The sequence below is a fragment of the Moschus berezovskii genome, chromosome 20, assembly GCF_049115385.1.
Source record: "Moschus berezovskii isolate FMDL1 chromosome 20, NW_MosBer_1.0, whole genome shotgun sequence".
NCBI classification, from domain to species: Eukaryota; Metazoa; Chordata; class Mammalia; order Artiodactyla; family Moschidae; genus Moschus; species Moschus berezovskii.
Genome location: NC_142479.1, coordinates 74,444,822 through 74,468,903, shown reverse-complemented (window position 1 = coordinate 74,468,903; position 24,082 = coordinate 74,444,822). Strand labels below are relative to the sequence as shown.

General features: G+C 55.5%; 1 protein-coding gene across 4 annotated transcripts; it reads right to left on the bottom strand.

The window, feature by feature from the left end:
- Positions 1-7,578: 7,578 nt before the first annotated feature.
- On the bottom strand, positions 7,579-22,779 carry LOC129538196 (cilia- and flagella-associated protein 100-like). 4 transcript variants are annotated; one of them, XM_088829423.1, is made up of 11 exons: positions 22,714-22,779; positions 22,227-22,345; positions 21,791-21,899; positions 18,261-18,453; positions 15,772-15,846; positions 14,848-14,865; positions 14,624-14,775; positions 11,631-11,743; positions 10,448-10,653; positions 9,587-9,680; positions 7,579-8,810 (listed from the first exon to the last, which is right to left on the bottom strand). In XM_088829423.1, exons 4-11 carry the CDS (start codon positions 18,283-18,285, stop codon positions 8,699-8,701), a joined length of 795 nt encoding a protein of 264 aa, XP_088685549.1. In that variant the 5' UTR covers positions 18,286-18,453; positions 21,791-21,899; positions 22,227-22,345; positions 22,714-22,779; the 3' UTR covers positions 7,579-8,698. The 4 variants fall into 4 exon arrangements, with proteins under 4 accessions (XP_088685549.1, XP_088685548.1, XP_088685551.1 ...); XM_088829422.1 differs by lacking the exon at positions 18,261-18,453; XM_088829425.1 differs by lacking the exons at positions 7,579-8,810; positions 9,587-9,680; positions 18,261-18,453 and having other exon boundaries at positions 10,481-10,737.
- Positions 22,780-24,082: the final 1,303 nt, after the last annotated feature.

The window sequence follows — 24,082 nt, the reverse complement described above, 5'->3', positions numbered from 1 at the left end:
TTCAAAAGTGCCTCACCTCATGTGAATGTCCCAAGATGAAAAGAAGAAAAAGGACCACAGATTAATTAGGGCAACGCCCTCAACTCAGATGCTGGGAATCTCTGAGGGGCAAGACACACTGAGGTGAAGAGCAGAAACAGGGCGTCCAGGTACAGGATCCGGACCCACATGGGTGCGGTGAGACCCACACAACCCCAGACCCTGCATCCGGGGTCACATGACTCTTGGTTAGGACACCAGGTCTTTGATGGCTGGGCCCCTAAGGCGGAAACGAGTGGGTTCCTGGAACCTCCTGGGATGGTAGAAAGAAGCATAGGGTGGGTCTCCTCTCCCCACACTTGGCCCAGAGAAGTCCTCCTCTCCTGCTCTTTGGTTCTGTCTGATACTGTTTTTACAGCTGTCACAATAATGTTGAACACACTACCTTGGTTCCAGCAGGCTCCATCCTTTGTTTTCCCTCTGAGCTGTTGAGAAAACACACCAGGCACGGGGCTGGAAGCTGAGGGGCAAGTCTGGTCTCTGCTGAGCAAGGATGGCCGACCGGAAGGCCATCACACAGCAACCTCACCTGCTGCCCGTTGGTTTTTTGCCTGATCCCTGCACCCTGGAATCAATTTACCAGGTGAAGCTGCCTCCCTACTCAAACTGAATGAGCTGAAAACTGGAATAATTACCAGGTAGCCCACCTGAGGCGTCTCCATGAGCCCCAGGGCAGGTGAGCCTGGCAGGAGGAAAGACTAGGAGCCCCACTGCAGCACTGACCCCTGGGAGGGCCATGGAACCCCACTCAGAGGAGGGCACGTTACCCAGAGAAGCCCACCTCAGCTCCAGACCCCAGACATCTGAGCACTGACATTCAGACACAGGCACGGAGTTTTCCAGGACAGAGGACAGGCCCAGGCTGCACCCAGGTCTCCACATCCTGGTGCACACAGGACGTGGTCAGGTGGAAATATTCTCATCGTAGAAAGCACACAATCTTGTCTAAACATAATCAGTGCAGACAGGATTGAAAAGTCAAAGTGTTCATCGTTCAGACACGTCTGACTGTTAGTGACCCCATGGACTGTAGCCCTCCGGGCTCCTCTGTCCATGGGATTCTCCAGGTAAGAATACTGGAGTCAGTTGCCATTCCCTTCTTCAGGGGATCTTCCCGATCCAGAGATCGAACCCAGGTCTCCTGCACTGCATGCGGATTCTTTACCATCTGAGCCACCAGGGAAGCCCCTAGACAAGACAGAGAAGTCTAAATCTACTATGTAGACAGAACTTGGTCAGGTTTCAGTTCAGTTCAGTCGCTCAGTCGTGTCCGACTCTTTGCGACCCCATGAATCACAGCACGCCAGGCCTCCCTGTCCATCACCAACTTCCGGAGTTCACTCAAACTCATGTTCACAGAGTCGGTGATGCCATCCAGCCATCTCATTCTCTGTCGTCCCCGTCTCCTCCCACCCCCAATCCCTCCCAGCATCAGACTATTTTCCAGTGAGTCAACTCTTCGTATGAGGTGGCCAAAGTATTGGAGTTTCAGCTTCAGCATCAGTCAGGTTTAAACTAGCATAAAGTTGCTCTCCCTGGAGGCACAGGTCACACCCAGGCAGGGTCTCTCATCGTTGGAGAGGGGGCTCAGCCTCGTGTAGGAGCTGGCACGTGTCTCTTAAAGAAATCATCATCACTGGGCTCCACATGTCGCCCATATCAGGAAACTGAAAGAATCTTTGTCATTAAACAGTTCAATCGCCAGAACAAATCTGTTACCAGTATCTTTTGGCAAGCGGTGGCCAGGATCCAGGGGAGATCCAGGGATTCCTTAGAGTTGAGCCCAGGGTCCTGTACAGACAAAGAGGAAGTGCCCTGATTCCATCATCCAAGGCTTCCAGCAGGAAGCAGCCACACTGGAAGCCTTCTAGAAAAGGATATTTTTTATCAGAATAAAAATTGTTAAAATTTAAAGCATACTAGTTATTTGCCAACCTAAAATATTCTTAAAAGCCTGGCCCCCCGATCTTTGCAGTTCCCACTAGTTCCTTTGTGTTCAGATTGTCAGGGTAGAAACAATCCATCATTTCAAATTAGTTTCTTCTAATTCTGTTATTTGCTATTATATGAAGGAAAGGTCACACTTGAAAAAATACATAGGAAAATTCTTGCAAAAAAATTGAGTCAAGGAGCCCATAAGCTGCATGAACTCTGCCTTCTAACAGTTTCAGTTTCAAAGACTGAGGGCAGAAGGAGAAGGCGACAACAGAGATGAGCTGGTTGGACGGCATCACCGACTCAATGGACATGAGTTTGAGCAAGCTCCGGGAGACGGTGAAGGACAGGGAAGCCCAGAGTGCTGCAATCGATGGGATCACAAAGAGTTGGACACGACTGAGTGACTGAACAACATCAAGCTTCAATTTTCTGCCTGGAGGAACCTGATAAAATGGGCACCCTGATTTTTTCACTTCTCTGTTCAAACTCTGCCAAAATGAAATAGATATTCATATCAACACGTAAGAGTTTCTGAGTTTTGAGATGTCACAACAAGGTAAGATGTTCTGGTGAAAATAGAACACTGCTGGTAGGCAAAACATTCTTAAAATAAAGCTTTGTTTCAAACTGGATTTAAATACAACACTACATGGTTACGTGAAGCATGAACTAAGAGTCTGAATACAGCAGGCGACGTGTGAAAGCAAGTCTGAGATCCCACCCATGAGAATGAAATCTACCGGCTCTGCGGCGGTCGTGTGCGGATGCGACAGTAGGGCCAGGAGGAGGCGGAGCACCAAAGAACCGATGCTTGTGAGCTGTGGTGCTGGAGAAGACTCCTGAGAATCCCTTGGTCTGAAAGGAGATCCAACCAGTCCATCCTAAAGGAAATCAGTCCTGAGTAGTCACAGGAAGGACTGATGCTGAAACCAAAGCTCCAATCCCTTGGCCGCCCGACGTAAAGAGCCAGCTCACCGGTAAAGACCCTGATGCTGGGAGAGACTGAAGGCAAGCGGAGCCGGGGACGCAGAGGAAGAGGTGGTTGGGCGGCGTCACCGGCTCAGCGGACAGCGGTCTGAGCATCTCCAGGGGACGGTGAAGGACGGGGATTCCGGTGGGCTGCAGTCCACGGGTCACAAAGAGTCAGACACAGCTTAGCAACCGAAAAGCAGCGACGGGAGAGTGAGCGTTTCTCGTCAGATCTGCAGCTGGCATGCACAAGTTGGTTTAGAACACTCTCCAACACAGATTGTCTGTAAGTCTGATTAAGTGTGTCACAAGTGCATGAACCAAAAGGTAATGTATTCATTCCAGGATGGAATAGAATGTTACTTTGAACAGTCTGTAAAACTTACACAGAGTCTGTAATCTACTCAAGATTCTAATAATAAAACCTTTACCTGAGATTTAAAGCCTCTTGGAAAGCTGTGCTCTATCTGTGAAAACATTTCATAGATTTCTTTTCATGATCATTTTTCACAATGAAAACACTTTTAACTCCTCAGTTGCTGATGTTATTGCCAAGATAAACTTGCCCTCACGGGTGTGGGAAATGAAGCTGACCCACTGTGACTGCTCTCTGGTCAAATGACTCTCGCAATTTCTAACTATGTTCTATATCCATAATATTTCTTTTTATATCCATCAAAATCTACTTCTCAGATCTTCATGTACACCAAATAATAGACACACCTGGTGAGTTCAGATTATATTAAACACTCTTTCCCCATGTCAATTGAATCTGAACAAAGTGAAGCAGGGAGAAGAGTTGAAATTTTAAATGATTTTTCAGTTCAGTTCAATTCAGTTGCTCAGTCATGTCTGACTCTCCGCGACCCCATGAATCACAGCACGCCAGGCCTCCCTGTCCATCACCAACTCCCGGAGTTCACTCAAACTCATGTCCACAGAGTTGGTGATGCCATCCAGCCATCTCATTCTTGGTCGTCCCCTTCTCCTCCTGCCCCCAACCTTTCCCAGCATCAGAGTCTTTTCCAGTGAGTCAACTCGTCGCATGAGGTGGCCAAAGTATTGCAGTTTCAGCTTTAGCATCAGCCCTTCCAATGAACACCCAGGATCGATCTCCCTTAGAATGGACTGGTTGGATCTCCTTGCAGTCCAAGGGACTCTCAAGAGTCTTCTCCAACATCACAGTTCAAAAGCATCAATTCTTCAGCGATCAGCTTTCTTCACAGTCCAACTCTCACATCCATACATGACCACGGGAAAAACCATAGCATTGACTAGATGGACCTTTGTTGGCAAAGTAATGTCTCTGCTTTTTAATACATTATCAATGATTTTTAAGGCCTCTAAAAAAAAAAAATTAGACAGAAATCCTTGCCTTTACTAGTCTATAAAAAAGAATCACAAGGTGCCTTTTTCATGAAATTGCAACAATTGCAACTCTAATTAGAGTTGCAACAAGTTGGAGTTATGCTTGGAATGATTTGAGTTGAAACAGTTTGGATGTGGGCATATGAAGATAGATAGGATGATACTTAAGGAGGAGCAACAAGTATGAGTCCGTAAATTGTAAAGGTATACTTTGTAAACAAAGATGAAACATTTAACTTGTTTTCACTCTCTGACCCTTTCAGAATTTGCCATCATCTACTGACTCCCCTTGTAGACTTGGTTTATCACCACCAGATTAAAACTAGTCACGTGAATCGTGGTTAGATTTGTTCTCTTTATTTTGAAATTGTTTATGTTTCTCTCTCCTAGTATGAACTGATAAATGCCACTATCTGTATCACTTAATTTGTCTATAAGGTTGTCTCTTGCATTTTCCACTGTGTAGCCATCTTCCACGTATATAGATATTTATATGTCTATGTATATAGATATTTATGTCTCTATATATTGAAGTATTTATATATCTGTGCACACAGACATTTATATATCTATGTACCTAGACATTTATAATTATGTACACTTATGTATACACAAATAGATGTTTTACCAGTGTAACAGGGCCTGGTGAAAAGGGAACACTCCTTTTTTTTTTTTTTTTTTTTACTGTTTCTCCCTTAACTTTTATTTTATTTTTTTTAAAAAAGCACAAATGCAAAGAAATGAACAGAGGAAAATTTATGCGTCGAACCTGGACTGGTCACTTATGATAATATACATGCTACAATTCCATTCTCTCCAATCATTCCACCTTCACCCTCTCCCACAGAGTCCCAAAGACTGTTCTAAATGCCTATGTTTCTTTTGCAGTCTCTTATACAGGGTTCAGGTTACCATTTTTCTAAATTCCATATATATTGACTCCTACGAAAAGAATCAGACATGACTTGGAGATTGAACAACAACAACAAAATAGAAAATACATCCGGTTCACCTGCCACCAACAACACATAGTTTATCAATGTTACTACAACAAAAAATAAAGATTAATTTAAAAAAATAATGCTCAGGGGGACCTCCCTGCAGTCCAGTGATTAAGATTCTGTGTTTCCAAAGCAGGGGGTGAGGGTTTGATCCTTGGTCAGGGAATTAAGATCCCACAAGCTGCATGGCACGGCCAATAAATAAATAAAATTATTAAAGTAAATAAATAAGAATGTTCAGGAAGAACACACAAGCTTTTGGGTGTTTTTTCAAGTACATTCCATATTAAAATTACAGTCCTGAGTTAAAACTCAAAAACTTTCATTTCCAAGGTAATCACAACTGGGCATGAAAAAAGCCTGCCGCCTGTGGCCATACCCTGCAATAGCAACCTTAAGAGTTCTGCTTGTGAATACCTCTTGTTCGTTCAGTCCCCAGGTCGTGTCCCACACTCTGCGACCCCCACGGACTGCAGCGCGCCAGGCCTCCCTGTCCATCACCATCTCCCAGAGTTTGCTCAGACTCATGTCCATTGAGTCGGTGACGCCATCCAACCAGCTCATCCTCTGTCGTCCCCTTCTCCTCTTCCCTTTGGTTCAGTTCAGTTCAGTCGCTCAGTCGTGTCCAACTCTTCGCTTACCACACCTCAATCCACAGTGGGGCTGAGGCTGACCGCACAGCTCACCCCGCGATGAGGTTGACCCTGACCTCACCCCATGGTGGAGCTGGAGCTCATCCCACTACTAACCCCACAATGGGGCTGACCCGACACCTCACCCCACGGCGGTCCTGGGGCTGACCCCAAACCTCTCCTTACAGCGGGGCTGACCCGACACCCCAACCCATGGTGGGGCTGGGCTTGACCCCACACCTTACCCCACAGTGGGGTTGAACCAACACCTCAGACCACGGTGGAGCTGCAACTGACCCCAAACATCACCCCTCGGTGGATTTGGGGCTGACCGAAAACCTCACCCCACAGTGGAGCTGGGGCTGACCAACACTTCACCCCACGAAGGAGCTGGTGTCTAACACACCTCATTCCACAGAGGAGTTGGGGGCTGACCCCACACCTCACTCCACGGTGGATTTGGGGCTGACCAAAAACCTCACCCCACAGTGGAGCTGGGGCTGACATCACAATTCACCCCACGGAGGTGTTGGGGGCTGACCCCACACCTCACCCCACGAAGGAGTTGGTGTCTAACCCAACACCTCACCCCACGGTGGAGCTGGGTCTGACCCTAGACCACAACCCATGGTGGACCTGGCCCTGATCCGACACCTCACCCCACGGTGGATTTGGGGCTGACCGAAAACCTCACCCCACAGTGGAGCTGGTGCTGACATCACAATTCACCCCACCGAGGTGTTGGGGGCTGACCCCACACCTCACCCCACGGTGGATTTGGGGCTGACCCTAGACCACAACCCATGGTGGACCTGGCCCTGACCCGACACCTCACCCCACGGTGGATTTGGGGCTGACATCACAATTCACCCCACGGAGGTGTTGGGGGCGGATCCCACACCTCACCCCAAGGTGTGGCTGACCTGACACCACACCCCACAGTGGGGCTGACCCCGCACCTCACCCCATGGAGGAACTGAGGTTGGACCCCACACCTCACCCCACAGTGGGGTTGGGACTGACCTCACACCTAATCCCACGGTGGAGCTGGGGCTGACCCCACACCTCATCACATGGAGGAGCTGGAGCAGACCCCACACCTCATCACATGGAGGAGCTGGAGCAGACCCCACACCTCATCACATGGAGGAGCTGGAGCAGACCCTACACCTCATCCCACGGTGGAGCTGGGGCTGACCCTAGACCACAACCCATGGTGGACCTGGCCCTGATCCAACACCTCATCCCACGGTAGATTTGAGGCTGACCGAAAACCTCACCCCACAGTGGGGTTGGGACTAACCTCACACCTAATCCCACGGTGGAGCTAGGGCTGACCCCACACCTCATCACATGGAGGAGCTGGGGCTGAACCCGCACCTCAACCCATGGTGGAGCTTACCCCATAGCTCAGCCCTTGGTGCAGCTGGGGCTGACACCACAGCTCAACCCATGGAAGAGGTGTGGATTGACCCCATACCTCTCACTACAGTGGATCTGGGGCTGAACCCCACACTTCACTCCATGGTGGAAATGACATGACATCTCACCCCATGGAGCTGCTAGGGCTGACCCCAACCTCAGACCACAGTGGAGCTGGGGCTGAACCCGCACCTCACCCCTCCGTGAATTTGGTTCAGACCTGGCACCTAAGTCCATGGTAGAGCTTGGGTTGACACCACACTGCACCCCAGAGTGGGGTTGGGACTGACTCTACACCTCACCCCATGATGGAGTTGGGGGAGGAACACACCCCACAACATGGAAGGGTTTGGGGTGGACTTCACACCTCAAACCACAGTGGAGCTGGAGGCTGACCCCAGAACTCACCCAACGGTGGAGCTGGGGAGGACACCACACTTCACCCCATGGAGATTTGAAGCTGACCCCACACCTCACCCCACGGTGGAGCTGGGTGGACCCCAGGCCTCAGCCCACAGCAGAGCTGGGGCTACCCCACACCTCACCCTGTGGTGGAGACGAGCTGACCCTGCACCTCCACTGTTTCCACCTAGAGATGACCCTCTACATCCCTCAGGTGGAAAATGGATGAACGTCACGACGAGTCTCAGAGAGCCCGGCTCTGAGCCCACGTCTCACTTTAAGAGTAACCGTGCTTGTTCCCACACTTGTTCTTTGGCCGCTGAGAGTCATCGTGCAGCCCATCAGCACTGGGTGGAGCTGAAGAAGATCCCAGGGTGGATCTAGGGGGGACCCCACACATCACCTCAGTTTACACTGGAGTTTTTACCCCGTCACCTCAGGTTAACGTGCAGCTGATCTCCCATCTCACGCTGTGCAGAGTGGCAACTGATCCCACCCCAGTCACGTCTGTCTCAGCAGCTGACTGACAGGAAGTCCAAAGGGGCTCACCTTAGCATTGTTGTTCAGTCACGAAGTCATGTCTGACTCTTTGGGACCCCATGGATTGCAGCGCATCAGGCTTGCCTGTCCTCCACTATCTCCCAGAGTTTGCTTACACTCAAGTCCATTCGGCCGGTGATGCCATCTAACCATCTCTTCCTCTAACCCTTATCACTTCCTGGTTTGAGTGACAATGAGCGGAGACTGAGTTTGTTACTGTGTCCGCCTCCCGAGACAGGCCTGGAGGCGCCCAAGCGACACAGCTTTTATTTCAGGTGAGTACGAAGGCACAGCGTGGGCAGTGAGGGGCCCGTGCGGGCGTGCAGGCTCCGCCCCTGCTCCCCACGCCTCCATCTGCTTCTGCTCAGCCAGCGGGAGGCCCGCGCGCTACGTGAAGAACAGCGGCTCCTCCCTGTCCCTGTCCATCAGCTCCTGCTCGGACTGCTCCGTGGTCTTCAGGGCGGGTGGCCGGGATCGACACACTAGCCTCCTGCCCCCGCTGCAGGGAGGGGACGCCGTGAGCCTGCACCCCGGCCTCACTGCACCCGGGCTGAGGCTGGACACCTGCCCTGAGCGCACGGGAGCCTGGGGCCCAGGCCCAGCCCAGCCTTTCCAGTGGCTGAGGTCATGTGTGGTCTGCGGACAGGCCAGGGCCTCCGAGAGGGCCAGGGTAGGGAAATCTATGTAGCCTGCACGCCAGGGTGCTGGCCCTGGGTGAGTGGGGGCGGGGGAGGAAGGAGGCACCCGGAAACTCGGGAGACGCCAAGCTAAAGGGACATCTCTCTAGCCACGAGGATCAGGAGAGACTCCGTGGGGTCCACACTGGTCCTCGGGTCAGGGTCAGGATCGGGACTCTTTCGGGACCACAAGTGCAGCAGGCCAGTGGCTACTCCGGCCCATACGCTGTGGGTGGGGGACGCAGTGGCTGGGGGACCCTCAGTGAGTGAGGGGTGATGGCCTTGGCCTAGGGTCTGGCTGGAATGTAGGTGGGACCCCAGGGAGGCACTGAGCTGTGGGCACCAGTGTTCCTAGGGAAGGTTGGGAGGTTGCCTGGAGGAAGTAGGTCCTCAGGGGCAGGTGGCGGGGAGCAGGCCTGAGGTGGGGACCCTGGCTCCACCCTGACATTGCTCTGGTGACCCGTCTCCCCACAGGACCCCAGCAAGTGTGTCTACAAAAGTGGGCGAGACCTGGCGGGTCTGCAGCCATGAGCCCTCCTGGCCACGCCCCCTCGACACCACCCCGCCCCGGGTCACGCCTCCTCGGGGCCTCCCTTACCTTCTTCTTGACGTTGGCCTGGGCTCGCGCCTGTGCGCGCAGCAGTCACTCCTCCTGCAGCTGCTTCTGCAGCTTCGCCTTCTCTTCCCGGAGTCTGGGTGCAGGAAGGGCGAGGTTACCGACCAGAGGCCCGGGGAAGGCCACCAGCTCCTCCCCACGCAGCCTCAGGCCTCGGTGCCGCTCTGCCCCACCTCCTTGCTGGCTCTGTCCCTGGTTGCTTGGGAGGGCCTGGCTCGAGGCTCATCTACTCCCCGGAAGGCCCAGGTTCCTGGCTTCCCCTCCCTGGTCACTGATGCATCGCCACCCTTGAAAGCCCAGGCCCCAGCAAGGTCAGCAGTCGCGAGTCCTCCTGTCTGTACTTGAGGCCACCAAACCTTTGTCCAGTGCCTGCCTGAGCAGGGTCTGGGGACCCAGGGAGAGAGCCCGTGTGTGGGAAAGACATGGCTGATCGCATACGGCCGTGCCTCAGGACTCTGCTGGGACCAAATGACCCAGGTGGCGGGGAACTGGCCTGCACCCCATCGGGCCCACGGGGCACACCCTTTGCTGATTCCCCTTCGGCGGCTCTCAGGCCGGCCCTTTCCCTCCCCGGGCTCGGGCAGTATAGCTCTTTGCCCGCAAAGTGCCTCTCACTGTCCCTTCTCCTTGGCGGCTGGGTGCGGGAGGTGGGGGTTGCCCATCACTTTGTTCCCAGGGTCCTTAAGGCCACCACATGCCTCTCCCAATGGAGGGACCTTTCCCACTGGGCTGAGCCTGTGGGGTATGAGCCAGACACCCGCTCCCAGTGGGGAGCCCCAGGGCGTGCCCCTGTCCTCAGGGCCAGTCCAGAGCTGGTGGGGATGTGCAGGGCCCCCCACGCACCGGAGGCGCCTCTCCTTCTCCTTGGCTTTCTCGGCCTGCTCGATGCGGGCTGGGGGCACGTGCTCCAGGTTCTCAAGCAGTTCGTCCAGCCTGTGCTCGATGGTGGCCAGCATCTGCACGGTGTCCAGGCTGGACTCCTGCTGGCCACCCACGCGGTGTCGGTAGACGTCCAGCACCTTGCAGTTAAGACTCTCCAGCAGCTTGTCCTGTGAGGTAGGCAGGCCTCCCTCCAGCGGGGCCGCGCGGGCCCGGGCTGCCCCCATGCCTCAGCCAGCTGACCTTCCGGGGCTCTGCCGAGCCAGCAGGGGGTGATCGGGAAGTCAGGGGGCACAGAGCTAGACAGTCGGGCTTCTCTTGGGCAGAGGGCCACGCCCTGGGCCTCTATGGTCAGCCAGATCCCGGGTCCCAGTGCCTACTGGGGCTCCTGCCTGGACAGGGGGTGCCCACTGAGGCCCCGTGACCTATTCTGCCCCTGCCTTGCCCTCAGCTCCCCCCGGGACCACGTTCTGCGGCCTGCTTTCTGTAGAGCTGGGCTAGACGACCCCCCCCCCCTCAGCCTGTTCTGATGTTCAGAAGACACAACACCCCTGTCCCCTGGGGTGGCCAAGAGGGAGGGGCAGGGGGCAGGGGGCACAGGGTACAGCTGGTGCCTGGTAGTCTGGGGGTAGATGCCCGGCCCGCTCTCGGGGCTCCAGGTACTTGGCCCGGAAGGCAGGAGGCTCTCAACAGCAATCAAATGAACTAGGAAGCTGGGTGCAGGCCCTTGGCCCCTGGGCTCCGTGCTCTGAGTCCTCTCACCCTCCTGGCCTGGCTGGGGACATGCCTGCCTGCCTCCCTGTAGGGTCACTTCCAGACACACTGAGTGTTTAAGAAGCAGATGATTTCACGGAAGGAAGGAGGGATGGAGGAGGGGTGTTGCCCATTCATGGGGCGTGAACACACGGCTGGTTCTGATTTGGGGCCAAGGGCCATGTCCAGTGGTGCCCGTGGGTCAAGCCCAGAGCCTGGCGAGTGGCAAGGACCATGGCAGTCCCGGAGAACCACGTGCCTCCGGGCTGGCTCTCCCGCGGTCTAGGCCCCTCTGGCGAGGATGACTCCACCCTCCACTGGGGCTATGACCACGTGCCCACCGCTGCCATCTGCCCATCCAGGGTCCTTACCTCCTGATCACCCTTGAACTCACCAAAATGGAAGACGCGGGCTTTGAGCTCCAGCTCTGCGGCCATCTCCTCCTCCTTGGCAATGGACGTCATCCGCGTGGTGATCCACTGCTTCAGCTGGTTCACCTCCCGGTCCCTGAAGGGCAGCAGCACCTCTGAGCCTGCTGGCCCTACCGCATGCTGAGGGTCAAGAGCCCCAGCCTGAGAGGCCCTGGTGAGACGCAGGGGAAATCTAACATCTTTAACAATCCACGCTAGAAGAAAAAGGGAAAACCCAAACCTGCCTTATTGAGGTATAGAATTCACCATAAAATTCTTTCGAAATGTCCAATTTTTTTCATGACCATCATAATCTAGTTTCAGGACAGTGTCATTAACTGGAGAGAAGCCCCCGGTCACTCTCGCCCACCCCTTCCACTCCGTCTCTCCTGGACATAAACACGGAGCCCCGTGGCGTCTGTCTCTTTGTGTCTGGCTCTTTCACCCGGCACTGTGTTTTCAGGTCTGTCTCTCCTGTAACGTGCCTAGTCAGAGCCTCGTTTCTTCTTACGACCACTGTAGTACACCACATGGGAGACCAGGCTTTGCCAGAGTCATTCTTCAGTGGACATTAGGCAGTTTCTACCTTTAATCTCTTGGGAACAATGCTGCTGTGGACGTTCACTGGACAGAGTTTTCCGAGCCCAAGTTTTTAATCCTCTTAGGGGCTTCCCTGGTGGCTAAGCTGGTAAAGAGTTCGCCTGCAATGTGGGAGACCTGGGTTCGATCCCTGGGTTGGGAAGATCCCCTGGAGAAGGGAAAGGCTACCCACTCCAGTATTCGGGCCTAGAGAATTCTATGGACTGTATAGTCTATGGGGTTGCAAAGAGTCGGACACGACTGAGTGACTTTCACTAGGAATAGGATTGCAACAATCACCTTTTATATGAAACATATTAAATTTTTCTTAGGTCTGTCATGGCAGACATGCATTGTCTGTTGGGGTTTCTGGAGCAGAAACCCTGGCTCTTATAGTTGGCATGGGTCTGGCCAGTGTGGGCAGCGGCATGCCAGTCCTGACCAGAGTGAGCAGGACACTAGTCACTCAGCCAGCTGTGCCTGTGGGGTCTAGAGGTGCCCCTTTCCCTACGGTGGCTCTGAGGCTCCGCCCAGGTGAACAGAACCACCGACATTTTCCTGTGTTTAGGCAAAGTGCCACGGGAGCGGCTCCTTTGCCCTCTGTCATGAGCACGGGTGGTGGGGTACAGGCCTCCGCCCCCTGGCAGCCCTCCAGAATGCAGCCCCATGGCTGTGGGGCTGAGGCCAGGAGCCTGAGTGCGAGGGGGGCGGAGATGGTCCAGCCAGCCCTCCCAGGCTTTCAGAGGCGGGTGGCCAGGTAGACCACCTGCAGCTTACACACACCCTCCCTCAAGGCCTGGGCCCTTATGGGAGGCAAGCAGGGCACCCAGGATAAGAACAGAGGCTGGACCTCCCCTCAACCCTGAGTGTCCACTGCAGAGTCAGCGGCGCATCTCCCAGTGGTGCATGACTGCCAAGAGTCCAGCCTGCTCCTTAGAGCTTCCTCTACGTCCAGTGCCTGGACACGAGTGACCCTGCAGCCAGCGCCCCTTTTACATGGACCAGATGTGGGGGGGGCGGGTAATTTTGTTCTTCTATTTCTTTCCCAGGTGTTTGGGATAAAAAGATGCCTTTTCCCCACTGTGTGTGTGCTCAGTCACATCCGACTCTTTTCGACCCCAGTCCAGTCTTTTGGACTAGAGCCTGCAAGGTTGCTCTGTCCATGGGATTCTCCAGGCAAGAATACTGGAGTGGGTAGCTGTTCCCTTCTCCAGGGGCTCTTCCCAACTCAGAGATTGGACCCAAGTCTGTTGTACCTCCTGCACTGGCAGGAAACACAGTCTTTCCTGAGACCTCGTGTTTCAGCATTATTCTGGAGACTCTTGGTAGGAAATTATCCAAGGCAGGATGTTGGTCAACAGGACGTGAGCACACAAGCGGTCAGAGCTGTGGGCTGGCTCTACCTCAGGACCTTTGCACGCAGTTCCCTCTTCCCCCAAGATTCCCTGTGGTGTCCCATCACTCAGGAAGTCCATGGCTGAAAGGACACCCTCCCTGGGAGCCTCCCCTGCCCTCTCCCATCTGCCGCCAACCTCCACTTCAACCTCCTCCTTATAGGACCCTTTACCCCTAGCATGTGTTACTACCCACAAGGCAAATCTGCGCGCCTTGAAGTCTTCTCCCCTGGGCTGCCAGCTCACGGGGCAGGGTTTACCTTATTTATGAAGGGCCCAGACCCTGGTCTGACCCAGAGTGGGTGCTTACTCAAGGTTCGGGAGTAAAGCGGTGATCCCCTGCTCCCAGGTGGCCTCACCTGGAGCCAGACGCTGCCCAAACAGGCTCTGCAGGGCTTCGTGTCAACAATAAAACTGACGCCTCTCTCTGTTCCAGAAAACTTACTCTGAGCCAACGCTGGGCAGGAAACACTACATGACGAAGGCTGGAGAGTCAAGTAGCTTGGATCATATCACTACTATTAAATAACAAATAACAGTGCTAATCATTATAATCATTAGTAAAATAAATGCGCGTGTGCTCAGTCGCTTCAGTCATGTTGGACTCTACAACCCCAAGGACTGTAGCTCACCAGGCTCCTCTGTCCATGGGATTCTCCAGGTAAGAATACTGGAGTGAGTTGCCATTTTCTCCTCCAGGGGATCTTCCTGACCCAGGGATGGAACCTGCAGCTCCTGCATTGCAGGCAGATTCTCTACTGCTGAGCCAGTAAAATAATCATTACAGAACCACCTTGGGGGGTGTCTGTGGACATGCCCCCTTCCGACTGCAGGCTGCTCCAGGGTGGGGAGAGGTCAGCCCCTCAGGGCTCCACCCGCCTGGCCCACTCTGAACCTCAGCTCCGGGCCCAAGAGGACACGGCCTCTCCCCAGAGCCGGCAGGGCCAGCACCATGGACAGGGCAGGGTGGGCCACCTGGCCGCGGAGCCCTGCCTGAGACCTACATGCGGGTTTGGGTGTTCTTCAGGGTGAAGCTCAGCTCCTCCAGGGCCTCCTCCATCTCCTGGATGTTCTGGACCAGGGACAGGTTCTGCTCTTCCAGCTTTGTGAAGACGTCGAGGAGCTGCTGCGGGTCTGTGAAGTATAGCTCCAGCTCCTGCGAACAGAGCTGGGTGAGGCCCCGGGTCAGCGGGCCCCGCCCCGCAGCCCCGCGTGAGCAGGCACTCACCTTCCCATCGAGGTCGTCCTCCACAGACAAAAAAAGAAAAAAGAGAAGGACAGGTGAAACAAACATGGCTAAATCTCGTCTGCTTCCAATCTGGTGATGAGCACACAAGTTCACTGACCTCCAGTCTCTACTTCTAGGCAGGTTTGGGTTTTGATAACTAACAGGAGGAGGAAGTGGGCGTGGGCAGGGTGGACGGGGAAGCACAGCCCCAGGGCGGGAGCTTGGCCAGAGGACAGGCTCAGGCAACATGCTCAGAGCTGCACATCTCTGCAAAGAGCAGACTGGCTTGTGGGGCCGGGCTGGGGGTGGGGACAACCAAGGAACCAGGAGGGAGTCCAGGAAGCCAAGGCATGGAGGACACAGCAGGGCCCAGAGGACAAGGCATGTGCTGCCAGATGCATCCTTTTCTATCTCCTAACAGGTGGTGACCTTGCGACTCACTGAAAAGCTACATTTCTCAGCTTCCCTTGCAGATACTGATGGTCCCATAACAGATGGAGTGTGGCAAGAAACTGTTGGGTGGGGATGGCTGAGTGAGCCCTTCCCTTTCCCCTTCTCCCTGTCTGGAAGCAGATGTGATGGCTGGAGCTGCCACAACTATTTTTTGACCAGGCAACAACCTTGTGGCTGAAAGACCTGAAAGTAAAGATGGTGGAGCAGAAAGGCTTAGAACCTGGTCACCTGGAAGATTTTGTAGGACTTTTGTAGGTAGAGCTCCACACTCCTCATTACTGGAGGAAAACTAAATCCTACTTTGTTCCTTACATTCCTGTTATTTCAGGTTTCAGTAATCCAATTTCTAATGAAAACAGAACCTTTTCTCACTGTCCTTCCCACCAGAAGCTACATCTGAGGACATCTGGGGCCTGAGGGTGAGCGCTTGCCTCCCACTGATGGGACGAGCATTCCCAGGTCCAGAATTACCTTTGCCTTTTTTCGCATGCTGCTTCTTTTCTTCAGTGACTGAAGAACTATTGTCCATGGATTCTGGGCCATGCTCTGGGGAGTCACAAAAGTGACAGCCACAGCAAAAGACTCAGCAGCTTGTGAGAGCTGTGCACATGGCATCAGGCCAGGGAGACTTCAGAGGCTCCAGCCCTGGGGTCTCACCTGCCAGATGACACTTAGCTCCCACACCTGCGATGATTATACTGATTTGCCAGGAAGTTTTGAGGACTGAGCAAAAAACGGGCCACAAAAGTTCCAGCACACGTGTCTGACCCATGACGGCAGCTTGTGACTCCCGCTGGGCACCCCTCCCCTTTGCTCCTATGGACAGAGCAGGATGCTTTTTCACAGAGGCCACAGGCTCTGAGTCTCTGACACCCGCCCAGTCAACCCTTCTGCTAGGAGCCTCCTCAGGCCTCTGGGGGCTGCAGTGGAAGACACAGAGACCCCTTCCCTGCCGTTCCCCTGTCAGCTGACACCACGGTGTCTCCTGAGGCAGGCAGGCAACACAGCGAGAGAGCAGGTGGGTGGCTGCCGTCACCCGCCGGTCACTGGGTCTGTGGAGATGATCCCGCATCAGCACTGGATTCCCCCAACGCTCCACAACTCACCACACATCCCCCAGGGGCCCTATAGGAGCCTGGAGCTCAGCCAAATGGGTGCCTCGCGCGTCCCCAGATGCGCGGCCAGGCCCTCCTCCTCCGCGCAGAGCCTGTCCGCAGCAGCCCGCACAGCCCCTGGCCCTGAGCCCTGAGCCCAGCCCGCTGTGCAGGCTCTGGGTCCATCTTCGAGGTGCCTTTCTCGCCGCCATGGCGCTTGTCCACACGCCCTTCCTTCGTCTGGGTTTGTCCCAGCATCTCCCCTGTGCCTGCCTGTCCAGGACGGCGGGAGCTCACCCCACCCTGGGCCTCCCTGGGTCAGCTCTGGAGCTGTCCCCACAAGACTCGGGAGACGCTGCTGCTTCTCGGTAACGGAGGAAACCGAGACACGGGAGGTGGGCTCGGACAGCACAGGGACGACGCCCCCCTGCCCCAAGCCCCTGGGCATTCCTGCCCTCCAGAAACTCCCATGGCCCAGGTGCCACAAGAGAAAGGTGTGGGTCTGTGCTCCTCGATGGGGCTGCGATGGGGGTTGGGTTTTCTCCAAAAATAAATCAATAAATAAAATTTGTAAGAAAAGATTTCCTAAGACTCTGGCTCCAAAGCAAGAGAAGGGGTCCCGTTTCTAAACTCCCACCAACAGACATGGCAGAGAAGTGGCTCCAGCCTCTGTGTGGCCCTTCAGCAATCAGAGAGCCCAACTTGGAGGACAATCCTTGCTGTCCACCCTGGTGTTTCCAAGTGCAACTAGCTCTGCTCACCGCGTGAGAGCCCAGTGAACCTGAGAGATGAGAGACTTGAATCAGGGAGCCGGCAGATCAAGGAGACGGTAGCTAGCGCCTCAAAATAACCATCTCGTGGGCTCTCGAAAAGACCCTGATGCTGGGAAGGCAGGAGAAGGGGATGACAGAGGTTGAGATTGTTGGATGGCATCACTGACTCGATGGACGTGAGTTTGAGCGAACTCTGGGAACTAGCGATGGACAGGGAGGCCTGGCGTGCTGCAGTCCACGGGGTTGCAGACAGTCGGACACAATCAACTGAATGAACAACACAGTGGGGTCTGGATGCCGGTTCTCTTATAGATCAGAGACAGCAGGAGATGAGGAAGCAACGTGAACAGGCCATTAATCTTGCACATCTCCCAGAATGGCAAGCCTCAGGCAGGGGGATGTGTCAGTTTCCTCTTTGCCATCCATAGGTGGACAGAGTTCTGGACAAAGGCACTTAACAGTCAGGCAGAGGGGCAGGATTCTCTGAGGCAGGCCGTTCTGTATGATTATGATAGCAAAAGTGACGGAAAGCAAGTCAAACAAACAGTTCCAACATGGAGTCAGAACTGACTTCTTCCTGCTACACTGGCACCAGCAAGCCACGCCAGGAACTCAGGCCGCCCTCCCCACTGCTGCTGGACCGGAGGCTGGAGGCTGGTAGCCACGCCACAAAATGCCAGAATCCCCCGGAATCCCCCTGCCTCAGCATTAACTTCTCTCCTGGAAGCTGGGGAGGTCCTGTCCCGGGTTCTGACAGCGCCCGCCTGCTGGAGAGTCATTCTGGTGGAGAGACTGACTCCCGGGTCTTCGTGCTTGGTCATCGCCCACAACATCACCCCTTTCTTGGATATCCATTCTATTCAGTGCCGTCGTGAATGGAACTGCCCCTTAACTCCCAAGTTGGACTGTTCATGGCTGTATCCATTCTATTCAGTGCCGTCGTGAATGGAACTGCCCCTTAACTCCCAAGTTGGACTGTTCATGGCTGTATCCATTCTATTCAGTGCCGTCGTGAATGGAACTGCCCCTTAACTCCCAAGTTGGACTGTTCATGGCTGGAATATGGAAACACAACTCCCGTTTGAGTACTGACCTTGTGTTCTCCTGTGCTGCTGCATTCATTTATGAGCGCCCAGAGCTTCCTCAGGGCTTCTCCACATACAGGATCACGTCATCTGTGAGCAGAGTCTTGCTTCTTCAGTCCCCGTCTAAACGCTCTAGCTGAACTCAACATGGCATTGGAAAGCAGTGCTGGAAGGTCCTGACCCTTGGGGAAAGCTTGCAGCCTAACAGAATTTCATTGAGAGCTTTCTGTGTACCGGGTTTTGGAAAAGACAGCAGCCTTAGAGGCAAACAGAGAGCCCCCAGCACTCAGGCAGATGACAGTCTACCGGCGGGGGGAGGGGGCCAGGGCGACTAGAAGATAAAGCTGGGGAAGGAGGGTGGGGAAGGTGTGGGCGCCCCAGGAAAGCCCTGGATGGTGGGGTGGGGAGGTGGCTCACTGAGTAAGCTCATGCGGGGGTGGGGGACACTCTGTGCAGGGACTGCCTGGTCTGTCCGAGAAGCAGAGAGGAGAGCAGCAGGTCACACTGCCACAAACCCTCTGAGAGCAGGCCTGCCTCTGTGCCCTTGACCTCTGCACTCCAGCACAGTGCCAGGCACAGAGCAGGCGAGCCCACACGCGGCCGCCAGCCCGGGCTTCGGACAGCCCGATTCTGCAGCTCCCAGACTAAGGCTGGGTCACTTAAAACCATGTTCCCTAAATCACCAAATTAAAGGACCGCATCCAGCCCCACCCCTACAGTCAGCAGTGGATGGGGGAAGGGATGCCTACACACGGGGCGGGGGCGTCCCCAGCGCGGGAGGTGCAGACATGGGGGAGCACGCCCACCCTCCCGACCAGCCTGCTCAGGTTTGACCCTGGCAGTGAGTTTCCTTCACCAGGAATGACCCCTCACCCTGCCCAGTCTCACCTTCGGGAGATACCACAATCCACTCAGTGATCACTCCCCGCCAATCCACCCCTGGACCCAAGAGGCTCAGGCGGGTTCTGGCTTGGATGTCAGGAGCCCCCAGAGACAGGGGCACCAGACACAGGCCGCGTCTCCCAGAAGCAGGGGTGCTGCAGCCCTGCCCCCACCAGCCCTGCCTGGGAAGCCTGGGTTCCGCTCTGTTATGGCCAGTCCCTCCACCTGGCCAAGCTCCCCACTGAGGTCCCCTGCCCTCAACGCCAGGGCACGGACTGGCCATGTCTCGATGGAGCTGTGGCCATTTCTCCCCCCGACCCCCGCTCAAGGTGGGAGGAACGGTGCCCCAGTCACACACTCGTAGACCTGGGCTGTCTCCATCATCCCAGGAGAGCCAAACGGTCCTCCCCATGCCCACAGGGCCCCACATACTGGCCCACAGTGGCCTCTGTCTCTTCCTCCAGCACCTCACCTCATCCCCAGCTCACGGCCCAGAACACCCTCCCCTCTGAGAATGGAGTATTTTCCACCACATCAATAAACAAGGAAGTCACAGTCTGAAGTGACTCCTGCCCTCCAGGGCACCCAGGAAGGAGAACAATACCTGTGATCCCAGGGCGCCAGTGCCAATGGAAAAGGAAGGACACTGGCCCCAGGGAGGCGGCAGGCACATGCAAGGAATGATTTCAGCGAGCCCAGACTCTTGCATTTTCCCACACTTGGAGAAGCACTAACTTCCTTAACCTGGGCTCTCTGGTTTTCTTTCATTAACACTAACCTTTGGCTGTTAGGGCTCCCTAACTTGCGCCCAACCTGCAGAACTTCTGCAGCCCGCCTCCTCCCTCCCCTACTTGTCGCAGTTCTCACTGTTTCTCCCAGGCGCGAAGTCCTACAAATTCACACTGAACAAAACATAACTCGACTTTTGTGTGTGCTCAGTCAGGTCTGACTCTGCGTCCTCGTGGACTGTAGCCTGCCAGGCTCCTCTGTCCATGAGACTCCCCAGGCGAGACTATTGGGGTGAGCTGCCATTTCCTGCTCCAGGAGATCTTCCCAACTCAGGGGCTGAACCCGCACCTCCTGAGTCTCCTGCGTTAGCAGACGGTTCTCTACATAACTTTTCTGTGTGCTCAGTCAGGTCTGACTCTTTGCGTCCCCGTGGGCTGTAGCGTGCCAGGCTCCTCTGTCCATGAGACTCCCCAGGCGAGTCTATTGGAGTGAGCTGCCATTTCCTACTCCAGGGGATCTTCCCAGTTCAGGGACTGAACCCGCACCTCCTGAGTCTCCTGCGTTAGCAGGCGGTTCTTTACCACGAGGATGCCCAAACATCCCCAGGGAATGAAACATAATTCCGAACTTGTAGGTTGTGAATATTGTTTCCGTCAACAGCACCATTATGTTGCATTGTTTTGTGTGAGCGCATTTAGAGTTATTTTGTTATCTGTAAACATTTCAAAGCTATCTTTTTTCTGGGAACCCCAGTTCAACCTTTCTTCATTTTTCAGTTTACTCCGGAGCAGAGCGGATGAGAAAGAGGGAGGGTGTAAAGCACACAGTGTAAGAGGGACAGCCATGGACAGCAGCCGCCAACAGAGACTGGTGCCCGCACACGTGGAAGCGCCTTTGCTGGAAGCACTGGGTTTACAGGAGCTCAAGGTTTGATAGGCAGCAGTCTGCACAGCATCTGGGTTGATGGGGAAGAAGGCACAGGGAGCGTTTCTGTTGTGTGGCCATTGGTGTGAGAAAAGGACAGGCTGTGGGTGCATTTGTGTGGATGTGTGCAAGGTGTGAGCACGGCGGGCGTCAAGCTTGGAGGGCGAGAGAACACAGCGGAGCCTCCAGGAAGGCGGAGTTTCACACGGGGGCTCTCAACGCCCTTTGGAATCGGAAGTTCAAGACCAGTAAACCAAAGCAGAGGGTGTGTGGCCAGTTCTGCCCCTCAGCCCCGCGGCCACGCCCGGGGCCACTCAGCAGGAGGAGGTGCGGGCCTCCAGCGCGGGGGGGCTGGCCAGCAGCTGAGGCTGCAGGAAGGCTGAGCGAGCCCCACCTCCACGGCGGCATCCGCTGCGGCCTGTCTTGGGGGTGAGCTCTGTTCCCCCCTGAAATGAATGCTTTTGAAGATCTGAAGTCCCAACGCCCGGCACCATAGCATGCAGCCCTGCTTGAAAAGAGAGTGGCTGCAGATGTTACTCTGGTGAGGTCACGCCGGGCGAGTGGGCACAGCCTTAACAAGAGGGGGAAATAACGGGCACACTCGTCCAACTTGAGGATGGAGTGAAGATGAAGGCGAGACCAAGGCGACGCTTCTGCCAATCACCACCAGAGGGCGCCAGCAAAAACCACCGGAAGCTGCGCGCGCACAGGGCACGGGGTCCGCTCCTGCCTCAGAATGGAAGCATCCCTGCCCGGGACTCCAGGTCCCGGCAGCTGTGAAACAATACACTCTGGGGGTTAAGCCCCGGCTGGGGTGGGGCTTGGCTACAGCAGCCCTAGGGATTACAGCATGGAGTTTCTAGGGGAGTTGGCAAAGCCTGTGATTTCCTGTCCGTCGCCTGGCTTAGAATCGCTGTCGCCTTGACTCCACCTTGAACCCGCCGCCCCAAGCCCCCAAAGGCTGCCTCTGACGCTGCGCAAGCCCTCCCAGCCCGGCACTTACTGTTGAAAGTGACGCTCTTGGAGACCATAGAAGGCAGGATCTCCGACATCGGCGCCGAGGAGGAAGCGTGCACTGAGAAACCTGACATCGGCTAGAGGAGACTCCCAGGCTGGGGAGAGACAGTGTCTGAGCCGGGTGGGTCCAGCCCGCAGGCCGCCCTCCGCCGACGGCTGCTGAGAACAACGGGCACCTGCCCAAAGCTCACCTGGAGGAGGACACTTGCAGCTCCGACCTGCAGCGCCTCCCTCCTTACCCCCGCGTGGTTCCAGCAGCCCAGGGCTGGTCCTGCCCGCAGAGCCGCCCGAGCCTCGGCCCCTCCCACCCTCGCCCAGCGCTCAGGCCCGCCCCTCTCCAGAAGCATCTTCCCACCACCCAATCCTCTTCCCTTTAACCAGTTTCCAAGAGCTGATGTATCCCTTTAACAACGGTCGATTACCTGATTCCCCCAGAATGTAAGCTCCCTGAGGACCGGGGCAGGCACTCATTGGCGGCTCATCAAACGTTCCGCCCCACCTTGGCCGCTTGTTTTCACTATTTGCGGAGCTAGTCTGCATTCTGCAGAGGAGGAAACAAAGTGGCAAACTGTCCAAAGTCACACAGCCAGGAAGGGCCGAGGCTGGGACTCCCGCCCGAGATTCCTTGACTCCAAAGCTTGCACCCTTCCAGCCGCATGCCCGCTGCAGCCTCCACGAAAGGAAACGGGATGCTCGGCTTGTAGCAGGGCCGGGCCTCACCACACCCACGTCTGGCCCGCCCGGGCGTGTGGCGAGGGTGCATGGGCCTGGAGGGAAGAGGGGTTGCTAGACGGCTGGCTATGCGATGAGTAAGGAACAGGGAGCCTTGCGACAGGGGCTTGGAAGGGCGCGCGAGTTGTCCGCCCCGACCCCGCCCGTGTCTCCCGCCCAGGTCCCGAGCGCACCCACCGGCTCCGCACGCCGGCGCTCGCTCCGAAGCCTCTGAGTTGCTGCCCCGGGGCTCCGCGAGCCCAGAGCTTCTGTTTACGTCGCCATGGCAACCATCCCAGTGGGCGGGGCTGTGACATCACAAAGGCTCCGGCCTTCCCACCGCGCCCGCGCCGCAGCGGGGCTGCGCTGTAAGCGGACTCGCCCCGCCCAGCGTGCGCGGGCTTCCTTCCTGGTCCGCACCCCTCTTGCCGTTTCCCTCATTCTCCTGATTGATTTTTTCACCTGCACCACCTACCTGCGAGCCTCTTCCTGCCGAGCGAACCTTACAGTCTAGAGGGGCGGCTCTGACAGTTGTGGTCCCGGGCTGCAGCATCCCACGTGCTGAGAACTAGTTACAGAAGTAAACATTCTGCAGGACCCGGGCGGCGGACCCGGCGATCTGGGCGCCGACAAGCCCACCCGGCGAAGGTGACTTCAGTGCTGACTCGAGTGGAGATCTGCCGCTCCACAGGCTGCATATGACGCATGATGAAGGCAGGGCGGCACACCTGTCAGTAAGCAGGGAGGGGTCCGCGCTAGATCGCCGAGACTCACCACCCCCCCACCCCAACGCCCCACACCCCCCCGCCAGGTCCCCTATCCCCCAAAACAGCAGGAGACCCCTCCTTGAGATTTGACCATGGCCACCAGTTCTGCCCACACATCTCATCTTGGGGATTTATAGATTGACAAGGGTGGCTCAGACGTAGAGTCCGCCTACAGTGCAGGTAGACCTGGGTTCTATCCCTGCGTTGGGGAGATCCGCTAGAGAAGGGAGTGGCTACCCACTGCAGTATTCTTGCCTAGAGAATCCCGTGGACAGGGGAGTCTGGCAAGCTACAGGCCATGGGGCCGCAAGGAATAGGACTTGACTGAGTGACTAAAGCATTTAGGGGCCACTGGGGGCCTCTGGACAGTCTGCAGGCCAGTACTACGGGAGCCAGTTTGTCCTAGCAACTCCCGGCTCTTCCCGAGGCAGGAGCAGTTCTTTGGTCTGTTCTGGGTCTACCCAAAGTGGGGAGACTCTTACAGTCCCAATGATCCAGCTGCCAGCCTGAGCCTGTAGGCCTCCCTGGGGTCCACAGTCTATAGTCCAAGCTGTGTGACCAATGACTGAGTAGGAAAGAACACGGTTCTGAGAGGGTTCTTCTCAAGCACCATGAGTTCTCTAACTAGACTTTAGGAGTCTGGAAAATATCCATCTCAAAAGGAGAAAAGCCAACCCCTTGTTAACAATATGTGAGCTGATTTCCTCCTGAAAGAAGCTATGACAGAGTTCTTGAGAATAGATACAGAAGTCAACAGTAGCCAACTAAAAACGGAAAGGGCAGGGGGGCTCCCTGAGTCT